Source organism: Hordeum vulgare, chromosome 3H, assembly GCF_904849725.1.
Source record: "Hordeum vulgare subsp. vulgare chromosome 3H, MorexV3_pseudomolecules_assembly, whole genome shotgun sequence".
NCBI classification, from domain to species: Eukaryota; Viridiplantae; Streptophyta; class Magnoliopsida; order Poales; family Poaceae; genus Hordeum; species Hordeum vulgare.
The window spans coordinates 44,023,642-44,037,946 of record NC_058520.1 but is presented as its reverse complement, the minus strand read 5'-3'; the positions used below and the strand labels follow the sequence as shown (position 1 = coordinate 44,037,946).

The window sequence follows — 14,305 nt, the reverse complement described above, 5'->3', positions numbered from 1 at the left end:
ACCCGACTCAAAACGAGTCAAGCCTCTGGTGTTTCCGTACCATCCCAAGATCATGCTGGTACACACTCAGTACATCCATGTATATATCAAGAGTTCAATCACACAGCTTTATTAATCGAAATCTCATATCGAGTACTTTATTACAATAATGGATTACAATAAAGTGGTTGAAGGCCATCTCATGAGATATCTAACGAAGACTAGCGGAAGCATCAGGTAGACGAGTCCATCCGACTCCAGGGCATGTCGCTGAGCATAGATCATAGCCTCACTCCTGGTCGGAAAAGTACTCTGCAACATGATACGTTGCAGCCGTGTAGGTCAGCATATGGAATATGTCGGCAAGTCATCAAGAGAGGGGTAAAATAATAAACAACTATCTCTACATGCATATTTGGCAGGTGGGGCTATAAGTTTTGCATAAAGCCAATTTTCTCCTACAACAAGAGGGGCTGGAAAAAAAATATTACTACATTGTTTGTTGTTAACGAGATGGTTCCGCCAACCAATTCTCGTACCCGAGTTGTTGTTAACACCCACATCATTATTAAGTTGTGTCGAGAGTTCACGGGAATTTCAATGCCTTCGGCTCAAGTTGTCCATGACCGTGGACACGGCTAATTGATTAGGTTGGGCACTCTGCAGAGTTTTGCACACATTCCCCATAATATTTGATCGCCTCCGAGTATGTCCTCGCACTTCAGGGTGTTTGAAGACCGGATGATCAAAACATGGTCTTTCAACGGGTCCCTCTAAATCCCTGTCGGTGCCCATCCATTCCTACCGTTCTTCTACATCAGCTAGCACCGCCTGTCCAGAGTTGCCTCGTTGTCCAACCAAGCCAGAGCCCATAATGACTTGTGGCTGTGCAGGTAAGCCTTGGGTCTTGAAGCCTCCGTCCGTCTCTTCGAGCCTGGGTGAAGCTTTCCGCAAGATGTCATGGCCGTCTCCAGCATCCCGGGTCATCCACTGGTTTCTCCAGGGAGCCGATCAACCGTCCTTCACCCAGAGTTGCATTGCATCACGAGATCTTGAAAATCTTGTCTTAACCGGTTTTGGCTATTTAATCATCCTCGCATCACTCGTGTTATGCACTCAACCAAAGTCTCGTCTACTCAAGCATAGCAATATGAAACTGTCGTCCCGGGGCCAAGTATCGGGGTTGTTGTGTGCCTACCACATGATAATACAACATATACTAAAATTTCCAAGTACCTAAGCAGCATGCAATTGGGCAAAGAAAGGTGAAACTACCATGCATCGAAAAACATAGGAGATAGTATGATCAAAATGACTTGCCTTGATGATAGTTGTCTTGATCGAGCGCTTCTAAGTAACAAGCTTCGCACTCCGGGTGATCTACCGATACAAACAAATACACACCATAAGCACTACAATCAATCAACAAGTAAAAATAACATCACAAGTAGTAAGTAGCTATGGCCTAAGTGAAAGAATTCACTACACATCACTAAGGCAGAAACTTGTTTCTGTTAAAACCCCAAGTGAAAATATTTAAAAAAATTGAAACTTATAACACAGTAAGATATAATCACTAGGAAGCAGTAGCAAAAAGAATCAAATCAAAATCATTTTTTAAACTCCTGGAATAAGCAAAACAAGGTTTAAACTAAATCTGATCTAATTCAAATTTGAAAATTTCAAACATAGACAAATTATATGTTTTTAAAACCACAGAAAACTTGTGATCTACTGGAAAACGAATCAACCTCATTGGATCTCTAGATCAAAAGTTATAGGGGAAACAAGATTACAACTTTCTCTGTTTTTGAATTAAACAGAAAAAAAAGATTTGCTACTAATTGGGCAGGGGTACATGTGGCAGTCTCTGGTTGGCTGCGGGGTGTTTGCTGCGAGGGAATACTAACACAGGGCCGCAATCTAATGAAAACTACTCGGCTCAGTTTAAGTGACAAAAAAACCGATCCGGTTTTTTTGTAAGACCCGAAGGGGTATGCAAATCTAATCTAACCCATTGATCTAAGATCCTACGGTAGAAAAACAACAAAAGAAAAACTAGAGGAGGGAGAGGTTCTCACCGTGGGCACAGGAGGCTGGGAGCTCCGGTGGCTGCTCCGGCGAGGGTGGAGAGGCACTCTGGCGAGGGGGCTGGTCGTCGACAGGGTGGGGCGGCGGAGGAGGGGGCGGTCGGCTCCGGGCGTCGGGGAGGCAGCAGGGGAGGCGTGGGGCGACGGGGAGGCAGCAGGAGTTTCTGCTGCTAGCTCGAAGGGCCGAGCTCCGGCGAGCTGTGCGGGCGCGGCGTGGTGGCTGGGCAGGGGCGGCGGGGGTGGGGGAACGGGGCGAGGGCGGCTCGGGGGTCTCGTTTTTATAGGGGGAGGGGGTGGCCGAGGGGGAAAGGAATCGGGCTGCCATGGAAGGAGAAATCTCGCTGGAGAAAGGAAGGTCACGGGAGACAGAAAGATGTAAGGAAGAAGAAGAGGGAAGGAAAGAGAGAGAAGAAAAAAAAAGAAAAAAAAGGGGAAAAGAAAAAAAAAGGAAGGGGTGGCGCTGCGGTTTGCGAGGGATTTGCTTCTTAGCAATGGGGATCTCACCCGAGAATATCTCCCGTGTCTTTTTTTTTAACAGAAACTAAAACGAAATAAAAGGAAACAAATAAAATAATTAATATAGGGTATTATATACCAAAATGATCAGAAAAATATCCTCTACTCGATTAACATTTTTCCAAGGCAAAAATAAAAACTTTAAAAAAATGTTTTTCAGAAAAAAATCCCTTATGCTATATTTTCTTTTTTGCAATTATTTTCACAATAAAACTTTGGCTTTCTGGGCTCAAAGTATTTCAAAAATGCCTCACATTTTCCTCCGCTCTCTCTTGCGTGCAAGAGATTATTTCCCGGCATTTCTCGTGTGAAGAAAAAAAATAGAAATGCAAAAGCAAAAGTCGAAAGAATTCAAATGCAAACTTTATTTAAATCAATATGCATAGATGCTTAGCTACAATGTAAAACATTCCAAAATTGGGAATTTGGGATGTTACAATAAACGATTATCTTTAAACAGGAAATATAATAATAACTATTTATCATTGCCTCTAGGGCATATTTCCAACAATGACTACACGGTATAACAAGAAAAAAGGTTATAAACAAAATGCATGCATGCATCAAAGTCATATAAAAATTTTGGTATGACCTTGCCTAAAAATAGGACATATCGAGTTTGCTTGAAATTCGCCGAAACGGACATAAATTGTCATTTTGGCAAAACATAAGCAACTCACACGGCATGTCACTCACACAAACCCCTTCATATCGCAAACACACATATTTCCATTATTGTAATGCACAACTTTTTACTCACCTATATCCCGAGAGAGATCGTGCACGGCTAAATAAATAGCTAGATCTAGATAACTAGTGGAGAGGAGGCCAAGGGGAGGAGGAGGAGTCCTCCTCCAATTCGGTTTGGGAAGGAGGAGTCCTCCTCTTCCTTCCCACCTCCCTCTTTCCCTTTTTCATTTATTTTCCTTTGGTATTTGCTATTTACTTATGTGGCGCCATGGGCCCCTTGGGCTGACTCCACCAGCCCACTAAGTACTTGTGGCGCTACCCTAGTGTCTTGGGCTCACTCCCGGGTGTGTGGGCCCCTCCGATGAACTCCCGGAACCCATCCGTCACTCCCGCTACACTGCTGGAATTGCTCAAAACTTTCCGGTGACCAAATGAAACCATCCTATATATCAATCTTCCTTTCCGGACCATTCCGGAAACCCTCGTGACGTCTGTGATCTCATCGGGGACTCCGAACAACATTCGGTAACCACACATATAACTCAACTATACTAAAACAACATCGAACCTTAAGTGTGCAGACCCTGCGGGTTCGAGAATTATGTAGACATGACCCGAGGCACTCCTCGGTCAATATCCAATAGCGGGACCTAGATGCCCATATTGGATCCTACATATTCTCCGAAGATCTTATCGGTTGAACCTCAGTGTCAAGGATTCATATAATCCCGTATGTCATTCCCTTTGTCCTTCGGTGTGTTACTTGCCCGAGATTCGATCGTCGGTATCCGCATACCTATTTCAATCTCGTTACCGGCAAGTTTCTTTACTCGTTCTATAATAGAAGATCTCGTGACTTACACCTAGTCACATTGCTTGCAAGGCTTGTGTGTGATGTTGTATTACCGAGTGGGCCCCGAGATACCTCTCCGTCACACGGAGTGACAAATCCCAGTCTCGATCCATACTAACTCAATGGACACCTTTGGAGATACCTGTAGAGCACCTTTATAGTCACCCAATTACGTTGTGACGTTTGATGCTCACAAGGTATTCCTCCGGTGCCAGTGAGTTATATGATCTCATGGTCATAGGAACAAATACTTGACACGCAGAAAACAATAGCAATAAAACGACACGATTAATATGCTACGTTTATAGTTTGGGTCTAGTCCATCACATGATTCTCCTAATGATGTGATCCAGTTATCAAGTGACAACACTTGCATATAGCTAGAAAACCTTGACTATCATTGATCAACTGGCTAGCCAACTAGAGGCTTGCTAGGGACATTGTTTTATCTATGTATCCACACATGTATCTATGTTTTCATTCAATACAATTATAGCATGGATAATAAACGATTATCTTTAAATAGGAAATATAATAATAACTATTTATCATTGCCTCTAGGGCATATTTCCAACAATGACTGCACGGTATAACAAGAAAAAAGGTTATAAACAAAATGCATGCATGCATCAAAGTCATATAAAATTTTTGGCATGACCTTGCCTACAAATAGGACATATCGAGTTTGCTTGAAATTCGCCGAAACGGAAATAAATTGTCATTTTGGCAAAACATAAGCAACTCACAGGGCATGTCACTCACACAAACCCCTTCATATCGCAAACACACATATTTCCATTTTTGAAATGCACAACTTTTTACTCACCTATATCCCGAGAGAGATCGTGCACGGCTAAATAAATAGCTAGATCTAGCTAACTAGTGGAGAGGAGGCCAAGGGGTGGAGGACTCCTATTCCTCCAATTCGGTTTGGGAAGGAGGAGTCCTCCTCTTCCTTCCCACCTCCCTCTTTCCCTTTTTCTTTTATTTTCCTTTGGTATTTACTATTTACTTATGTGGCGCCATGGGCCCCTTGGGCTGACTCCACCGGCCCACTAAGTACTTGTGGCGCTACCCTAGTGTCTTGGGCTCACTCCCGGGTGGGTGGGCCCCTCCGGTGAACTCTCGGAACCCATTCATCACTCCCGCTACACTACCGGAATTGCTCAAAACTTTTCGATGACCAAATGAAACCATCCTATATATCAATCTTCGTTTCCGGACCATTCCGGAAACCCTCGTGACATCCGTGATCTCATCCGGACTCCGAACAACATTCGGTAACCACACATACAACTCAACTATACTAAAACAACATCGAACCTTAAGTGTGCAGACCCTGGGGGTTCGAGAATTATGTAGACATGCCCCGAGGCACTCCTCGGTCAATATCCAATAGCGGGACCTCGATGCCCATATTGGATCCTACATATTCTCCGAAGATCTTATCGGTTGAACCTCAGTGTCAAGGATTCATATAATCTCGTATGTCATTCCCTTTGTCCTTCTGTATGTTACTTGCGCGAGATTCGATCGTCGGTATCCGCATACCTATTTCAATCTCGTTACCGGCAAGTCTCTTTACTCGTTCTGTAATACAAGATCCCGTGACTTACACCTAGTCACATTGCTTGCAAGGCTTGTGTGTGATGTTGTATTACCGAGTGGGCCCCGAGATACCTCTCCGTCACATGGAGTGACAAATCCCAGTCTCGATCCATACTAACTCAATGGACACCTTTGGAGATACCTGTAGAGCACCTTTATAGTCACCCAATTACGTTATGACGTTTGATGCACACAAGGTATTCCTCCAGTGCCAGTGAATTATATGATCTCATGGTCATAGGAACAAATACTTGACACGTAGAAAACAATAGCAATAAAACGACACGATCAATATGCTACGTTCATAGTTTGGGTCTAGTCCATCACATGATTCTCCTAATGATGTGATCCAGTTATCAAGTGACAACACTTGCATATAGCCAGAAAACCTTGACTATCATTGATCAACTGGCTAGCCAACTAGAGGCTTGCTAGGGACATTGTTTTATCTATGTATCCACACATGTATCTATGTTTTCATTCAATACAATTATAGAATGGATAACAAACGATTATCTTTAAACTGGAAATATAATAATAACTATTTATCATTGCCTCTAGGGCATATTTCCAACAATGACTGCACGGTATAACAAGAAAAAAGGTTATAAACAAAATTCATGCATGCATCAAAGTCATATAAAAATTTTGGCATGACCTTGCCTACAAATAGGACATATCGAGTTTGCTTGAAATTCGCCGAAACGGAAATAAATTAACATTTTGGCAAAACATAAGCAACTCACGAGGCATGTCACTCACACAAACCCCTTCATATCGCGAACACACATATTTCCATTATTGAAATGCACAACTTTTTTACTCACCTATATCCCGAGAGAGATCGTGCACGGCTAAATAAATAGCTAGATCTAGCTAACTAGTGGAGAGGAGGAGAGATGATGTAGCTAGATCTATATGTATGGAATGAGGGGAGCCAAATAAATGTGGAAGATAGAGTTAGAAGAGGTCATTTATGGAGGAGAATTAGGATGGAGGGGGCATTAATGGGGGACAGAAGAGAGGTAGAAGGAAGAGAGAAGAAGGGCAACAATGATGAAGAAGTAACTTAGAGAGAGGAGAGGAGAAAGGAGGGAGAAGGGCAAAGGGGGAGGAAGGGGGAGAGTAGGGTGTGTGGGTGAAAAGCTGCCACCAGCCACGCGTGGCAGTAGCGCTGCTTTTCAAAGGGCGCTACTTCTATTGTTCTTAATAGTAGCGCTTTTTTGGAACAGCGCTTCTACTAAGTGGGGCCCAGTAGCAGTAGCGTTGATTCCCGCCAAGCGCTTCTGCTATTCCTCTTAGAAGTAGCGCTTTTTACAAGGGCACGCTGCTACTACTGCTACCGTCGGTGGGTTTGTTGGGTCCCGTTTAGCAGTAGGTTTTTTATATTTCTAGCGCTACTGCTAAGGCCTTATCAATAGCGTCTGACAGATCCAGCGCTACTGATAAGTAGCAGCCGCGCGTGCTATAACACGGTCCTACCTATAAGGTTTTTCCTACTAGTGATGTATTGTTTAAACCCTTTTTTTTTGTTGAAAGCTACTTATATGTTCAAATGATCTGAAATTTGAAACGCACCGCACGCCTGAAATTATCTTTCATTTTGAATTTTCTCTTGGCACTGAAATGAATATTTGAATTGGTAATAATAAGTTGGGAGAAATAACTATTCCTAACCCCAAAAAACGGTCGTGCTAGCAAAACGCGGCTTTAGCATCCGAGCATTGCAGCCGTGCGCTGAATCACTTAGTAATCTGCACTTGGGCACGCACGCACCAATCACCACTATGGCTAGATTTGGTGTGGTTTTTGGGTGGCCTCCCGGCCTTCTAGCGCTTCCTGTTGCAGTGTACCACGAGTCAACCAAAAATAGACGACGGGCACGGGCCACGGCGGCAGTGCCCTCTCCTTTAGCCGCAACGGCTGCATCCGGCTACCTTCATCTCGAATTGGGGCTCCGCATCTTCTTCAGGTCTTGAATTTTTGTTTTTAATCCTCCCTGTTTGTTTGCTCCTAGCTATAGGCAGAGAACTCAATTCGCATAATCGTCATGGCTCGGCAGGACGTGCTCATGGAGCCCCAGTCGCCCGGCTCGCCGGCCTCTCCGGACAAGCCGTCGGCACCGGAGCTGCCGGAGCCTTATTCCGAAATGCGGTCGTTGGACGAGGATGCCGCGGTAAAGCCCGACCGGCGGACATCGTCGTCGTCGTCTTCGTCGTCCAGGGCGTCCTCGGCCGAGTGCGTTTTCCATGTCGACGCGTCCGAGATGCACACCCCGTTGGTTGTGGCAGCGGCAGAGGGCGACGACGACCATGCCGACGCCGGCACGGCCGCGGAGGCGAAGTTACCCGCTGGCGACTGGGTGTCATGGCCGGAGCCGTCGTCCGACGGGGGCACGGTGTCTGCGGCGCCGGAGGCCCAGACGATGGCCAAGCCGGCGGTCGAGGGCTTCAACCCGGACAGGATCCCGGCGTCCGTCTTCCAGCCCAAGGCGGGGTCGCAGGCGGACTGGAGCATCACTTCCAACGAGTCGCTCTTCAGCATCCACGGCGCCAGCCTGAGCACCTCCGACGACTTCTACGCCCCCAGCAGGTCCCACTTCGACTACTTCTACGACGAGGCCATGGCGGCCGGCGGCGGCGGGTTCCAAGACGGGAAGCTGCCGCCGCTCGCGGAGGTGCCGGGCAGCGCGATGTCGGACGCGAGCGAGGGGAGCGCCTCGGCCAAGAGAGGGATCCGGCGGCACGAGAGCGGCTCCATCGGCAGCTCCAGCAACTTCTCCTTCGCCTTCCCAATGTACGTACGCCCCGCCGCAGGCACGATTTTCTCCACCATTACCATGACCGACCGACCGTTCTTGATCGACGCCGTCCGTTCGGTTCCGACATGCGAAACCTTTGTATCTGCAGACTGGCCGAGCCGTCGCCGGGGACGAAGGAGAGCATGGGCGGCTACCAGCAGCTGCAGAAGGAGCAGGAGCAGTCGCCGCCGACGCCCTCGAACCGCAAGTCGCAGTTCGAGGAGATGACGACGGAGGAGGAGCGGCGGCCGCCCAACACCGGGTGGTGCTGGTGCGGGGAGTGCTGCGGCTGCTGCTGGTTCGCCTGCTCCTGGCCCACCTGCTGCTGCCAATGGCGGTGGCGGTGCTGTTCTTGCTCATGCTCCTGGCCAACCTGCTGCCAGTGCAGCTGGTGCCTCTGAGAGGTGATCGGGCTACTAGGAATGGCGGGAAAAAGAACGCAGAGCTGATCTTTCAAACATTATAGGTGTTGTTAAGGGAACAGTAGGTGATTAGGGAACCAGCTGGACAAAAGGTATACAGAGATGCAGTGTACATTGTTGACAGGGATTGAGAAGTGCAAACATGTACTGTTTTGTTAGGACAAAAGCATGCAGAACCCATAGAGCAGGTAGTAATACACAACATTGATAGTCTTCAAATGGAGTGATGCTCCTTGTTCTGTGATTCTTGATAGTCTTCAAATGAAGTGTTCATAGATTTACTGCCAAGTGCCCCATTGCCATGTGATCTCAGGAAAACTTGGTAGTCTCCCAACAAAGGGTGGCCAAACTGATGCAGCAGCCTGACGAACAGCATCAGTGGTATCAGCATGGAAAAGAACAGTCACCTCGCACGATGGCGCTCTGCCCCTGAGCAATGGTACGAACGGGCAATCAGTGATGTCGGATGGTGGTAGATGGACCAGAAGTTTCTCCAAACGGCCTGCAGACTCATGATTCCTACAGATCCCTAGCAGACTCATCAGTTCACATGAAAACCTGGGTGACAGCTTGACTTCAGTAATTTTGGCGAGCAGTCGGACAAGATAGTCTGGCGTCACCGCGTAGTAAAGGTCTACGCGGTCTGCAGCAACCGGTAGCTCAAGATCTAACGTCCTGATATCTCGATCACTTGTAAACAGCTGCAACAGAGAGTATATATCCAACGACTCGATCCGAAGATTTCTCAAACTCGTTAGGCCGTCAACTTGGACAGTTGGACTGAGTTTATCAATGGTCAGCTTCAGGGTAGACATGGAAGGGGTGTCTAAAATGAGGATTTCTGGTCGAACACACTTCAACTCAAGGTAAACCAAGTTAGGTGCATGAATAGCTTAGGAATGTGGAGCATTCGATACCTCCCAACGGAAAGTCTTTACTTGAGAAAGGTGAATCTTGGGGTTTTCGAGACCCCCGACTCCAATAAGATTGAGAATCTGAAGGCAAGAGAAGCATTCGTTCAACTTGCTCAGGTCCTCGTCATCGAGTCTAATGAACTCGAGCGTCAGATGGGTCAGATTAGGCATTATCTCGAGCCCATCAACACACAGCCATGCATTTTTCACCACCAGTTTGAGCAGATTATGACCTGCATACACAAATTTTAATCTCAGATCATCACAAGCAGGGTTTAATTAACCGGATAAATATCTGGAACCAAATAGACCGCCATAAACTCAGTATGACAGATGCTGCCTTAACTGGACAAATGACTTGTATCTGAATATGGTGATAAACTGATAATAGCAATATGGACAAATGCACTATTTATCTTAACAAGAGCATTTAGTTAGTGAGACTCCACATTGCAGCGCTATGACCCAAAAATGTTTTCATCTGATATGCAAAGCTATGACCCCAAAATGTTCTACTTGTGTGTCTTCATTCAAGAAGATAATGAAATGGTTGGAAAGCTCTCTTTAATTCAAATTGCATTGCTGCCGTTCTGCCAAGACGAGAGTAAGCCAAATCTTAAGCCACTGTAATCTATGTAAATATCGGTTTCAAGCTATAGACAGAGCAAAATGAACATGATCCTCTAAAAAATGTAAAATCTACAACTGACATCTAAGAGACCCAGAACTTCAAACCATGAGCATTAGAGTTTTAACAAAAACCAAGCCCCCTAATGGAATTGTTATTTCTAGAGCCCAGAATTGATAAACGAGCAAAATGGTAAGTTTCTAGAGCAACACAGGTTAAAATACAACCTTTTCAGAGCATTACAGATTATATAATTCAACCAAGAAACAGTAAGCTTTGTGAAGAAGAAGCATAACTTCTGCCAAATAACTTGTTCGAACGTGACAAGCTAACTCTAGCAGGATAATACATTCCTTGAAATGAAACAACATTTCAATGCAGAGAACATAAATATTGCCAGAGAGAGACTGACAGAAGTGCGAGATGACAGGGAGCGCCTCCGCCTTCCGCCAGCATGACTGTGGCCAGAAGTCAGCTATCTCCAGCTCCTGGAGGGCAGATCCTGCGGCAGTTGCAGCCCATGCCCGCACGGAGTTTCCACTGGTAACATGCAGATCATCAGCCTCGTCGAACTCCCCCTCCTCCACCCACGTCGCTTCATCGGGGCAACCCTGCCCTTCGGACGCAATGATCACAAGGGAGCGGAGGTGCGACCCAACGCGTGACGCGAGGTTTCCAGCGAGTGTGTGGAAGGCGGTGCCCTCGACCCCTCCCCCACCCTTCCGAAGGCCGGGTGCGCGGTCGGAGGCGTCGAGGCGGATGCGAGGGCACTGGTAAACCACGGCGAGGAGCGCGCGCGAGGCAAGGCGGCACGGTGCGATGTCTCTGGTATGAGCGACGCGGCCGAGGATGTTCGCGAGGATTGATGGCGGTAGAAATTTGAACGGGTCGCCAGCCTCTGACATGTGGGCCATGGAGGTATCGGGTAAGATGGGATCAGATGACGGTTTGCAAAGTGGGATTGCTGAACAGTTTCTTTTCCCTTTGCCATCATTTCCGTTTCCCGTTTCATCATGTTTCCGTTTTGAGTTTCTATCAACGGTTCGTGTTACAGATGATTCACCAATGAGATTAGCATCAGTAGGTGTTGGAGCGGCAACATTCTCCGAGCGAGAAGGATCATTGCTGATAGTTGCACATGTGCCTCTTGAAAAGTTGGGAGATTGATCTTCAATAGGATCAGGAGAGACACGTACGATATCACCCGAGACTAGAACCTCGGTGCCAACATTCTAGTTCACTTGAGTGTCCTGAGCATCCTTTGAATTTAGAACAGGAGAGACATGTACATTACCATCCGACACTCTGGCTTGACTTTCTTGAGCATCCATTGAATTTAGAACAGCCTCTGGAACCTGACCTTCAGATGCAACAGGAGGATTCTGCTGATCTCGGACCAGATCGACAGGAGCTTGATCAGGATGTGGAACTTGATATCCAATTGTACCAACAGGATGTAGCGGATCTCGAACTTGACTGGAAGAAGCATCCACATTAGTCTGGCAGTTGCGCATGAGTGATGAAATAGCATCAGAAATGTCGGCTGCCAATAAGGAGAAACGTTTCTGTTGAATTAATTCAAATTCCTCGGCCAAGATAGCACGATGCTTTTCTACGATTGAATTGATAATAGAATGCACCTGGTTAAATAAGAAAAAGAAGTATAAGAAATATATATAACAAAAAAGTTGAATTATGAACCCAACATAACTGATTGACCAAAGACTTAGACTACAAGCATTAAAAGATAGCCAGCGAAAATGTTCTGAACATAAGACTAACATGAGTAGAAGAGTTGGAGGTTTCAGCTTGGGGGCTTGACGAACTTGGCCCCATGGACTCTGTGGCCGAGGTAAACTTTCCAACTGCACGTTCAACAGAACTCCGCACCCCAGCATCAACTTCAGTCCTCTCTGACGGCATCTTCACCATATGGAGTAGATCATATATTTCGGAACTAAATGATGCACACAAATATTACACAAAAAAGAAAGAAATCAGACCATAACAAAAGTGAAGCAAGAAGCTGTGAAAGAAGGTAATAGGAATATTATAAACCTACATTAGCATTAGCAATCAGATGAAAAGAAAAGTGAACCCGATAGCTCACCAACCCACATTCAGAGAGGTCTCATTTCTACCTAAATAACGTACAGTTAAGGGAGGGAACTTCCCCTTTTTTAGATTAGCATAGCAAGCACAGATAACTTTACAGCTAAACCCCGGCATGCATTTTTTTGGGGTCTCTCTATCCTGTCAGTTTGAGTCACAAATATGCAATCAGTTGATACGTGACAGATATCGAAATACTTTCAGCCCACAGAACTTGATTTTGAAATAATTATAAAATAACCATTACATAGAACTACAATAACATTTAGCAATCCTGGGCAAGAATAGGCAAGTATTTAACGGGTGACACACAAATCATTTAACTGATGCATGAAGATAAAAAATTGTGCTGAGAAATGACGAAACACTACCCAATGTAACCTGGGGTAATTGCATAGTTTCTTCAATTGCTTCAGAGTTCAGAGCGATAGCCTGGTAATAGGAGAACAAACACAGGTTGATTAAACAGGTAAAATTTCTGCATAATCCCAAAAAGGAATGGTAAGGCCAAAGTGCCCTTCTGTTCCACAATGTAGTGCATATTAGTATTTGTAAAAGTCAGACATGTTTACGTTTGTTTATGGAGAAAAAAACATCGACATTCACAATACAAAAATTAGAATCGTTAGATTCATGTTGAAGTGTGTTTTCCTGTTTTATTTATTTAGCATTTTCGACGTCGGCATTTATTCTAAAAGCTTGGGCAAATGTAGACATGTCTGACTTCTTAAAAACCTAATATGCACTACACGGATGGGGCATTTGACTCACAGTAAAGACTCAAGACCGAAACAAATAATGGTGAACCGAAACAGGAACTGATCGAGACTGTGAGTGGTGAATACGTTCACCAACTCGCCGTCGGGAGAAGAGGGGAGTTGAAGGAGGTTTCGGAGATCGAAGCACCAGATGGACGGAAACCTAGCAGCCGGAGAAGATTCGACGGTGGCGGAAAACCTAGAAACCGAGCGACGGCGCCTAGGCCTCTCACCAGGGCGACGGACACTAAGATCCGAACGCCCCCTAGTTCCGACGAAGACGAAGAGAAAACAAGCTGGCGTCGCCGGCGTTGGTCGCCATTGGACAGATGAAACGGGTGCTGTTCAGTGGGACTGGGGGAGAAAGGAGATTGCAATGACTAACGTGCGACAACGGGCTAGAAGACCCTGCTGAAAATCAATGTGCTCCAACGCCTGACACGTGTCTTGAGTTGAGCCCACGTGCGATGCCAGGCGTCTCACCCAAGTGACCCTCGAAGAAAAATGGTTTTCCATCGGAGCAACTCCAAGACAGCGACCCATTTCATCTGCCCCGCACCCGTTTGGATTGCCGCGGACGAAAACAAACGTCCTCCATCCCAAATCGCGTCCGCACCGATCCATTTCAAACTCAAATTTGGATCGGATTTGCGTCGCCGCGGGCGCCAAGCGGACGCACCGCGCGTCCCGTTCATGTCCGCCTCGGCCCCACTCGTCGGCCGGCTAACCGCCCTCCGGTCGTATTAAATGCGACCACCTACCTACGGGGCCCGCCTGGAAGTGGGTGGAAGGTGCTCGTGGGTCGTCCTTTTTTATTTCGAAGATGCGGTGGGGTCGGCCTCATCCACTTCCCCTCCCGTCCACATCTGGCCACGCTTGCTCCCCCGGCGGCCCACGAAACCCTAGCCATGGTTTTCTTCAGCAAGGGCAAGGGC

The 14,305-nt window shown here is 46.4% G+C and overlaps 1 protein-coding gene and 1 pseudogene across 1 annotated transcript; one reads left to right on the top strand and one right to left on the bottom strand.

Moving 5' to 3' along the window:
* Positions 1-7,786: 7,786 nt before the first annotated feature.
* LOC123441458 lies at positions 7,787-8,937 on the top strand. The gene is made up of 2 exons (XM_045117886.1): positions 7,787-8,532; positions 8,646-8,937. Exons 1-2 carry the CDS (start codon positions 7,787-7,789, stop codon positions 8,935-8,937), a joined length of 1,038 nt encoding a protein of 345 aa, XP_044973821.1.
* A 299-nt stretch (positions 8,938-9,236) lies between these two features.
* LOC123439480 lies at positions 9,237-11,818 on the bottom strand (annotated as a pseudogene).
* Positions 11,819-14,305: the final 2,487 nt, after the last annotated feature.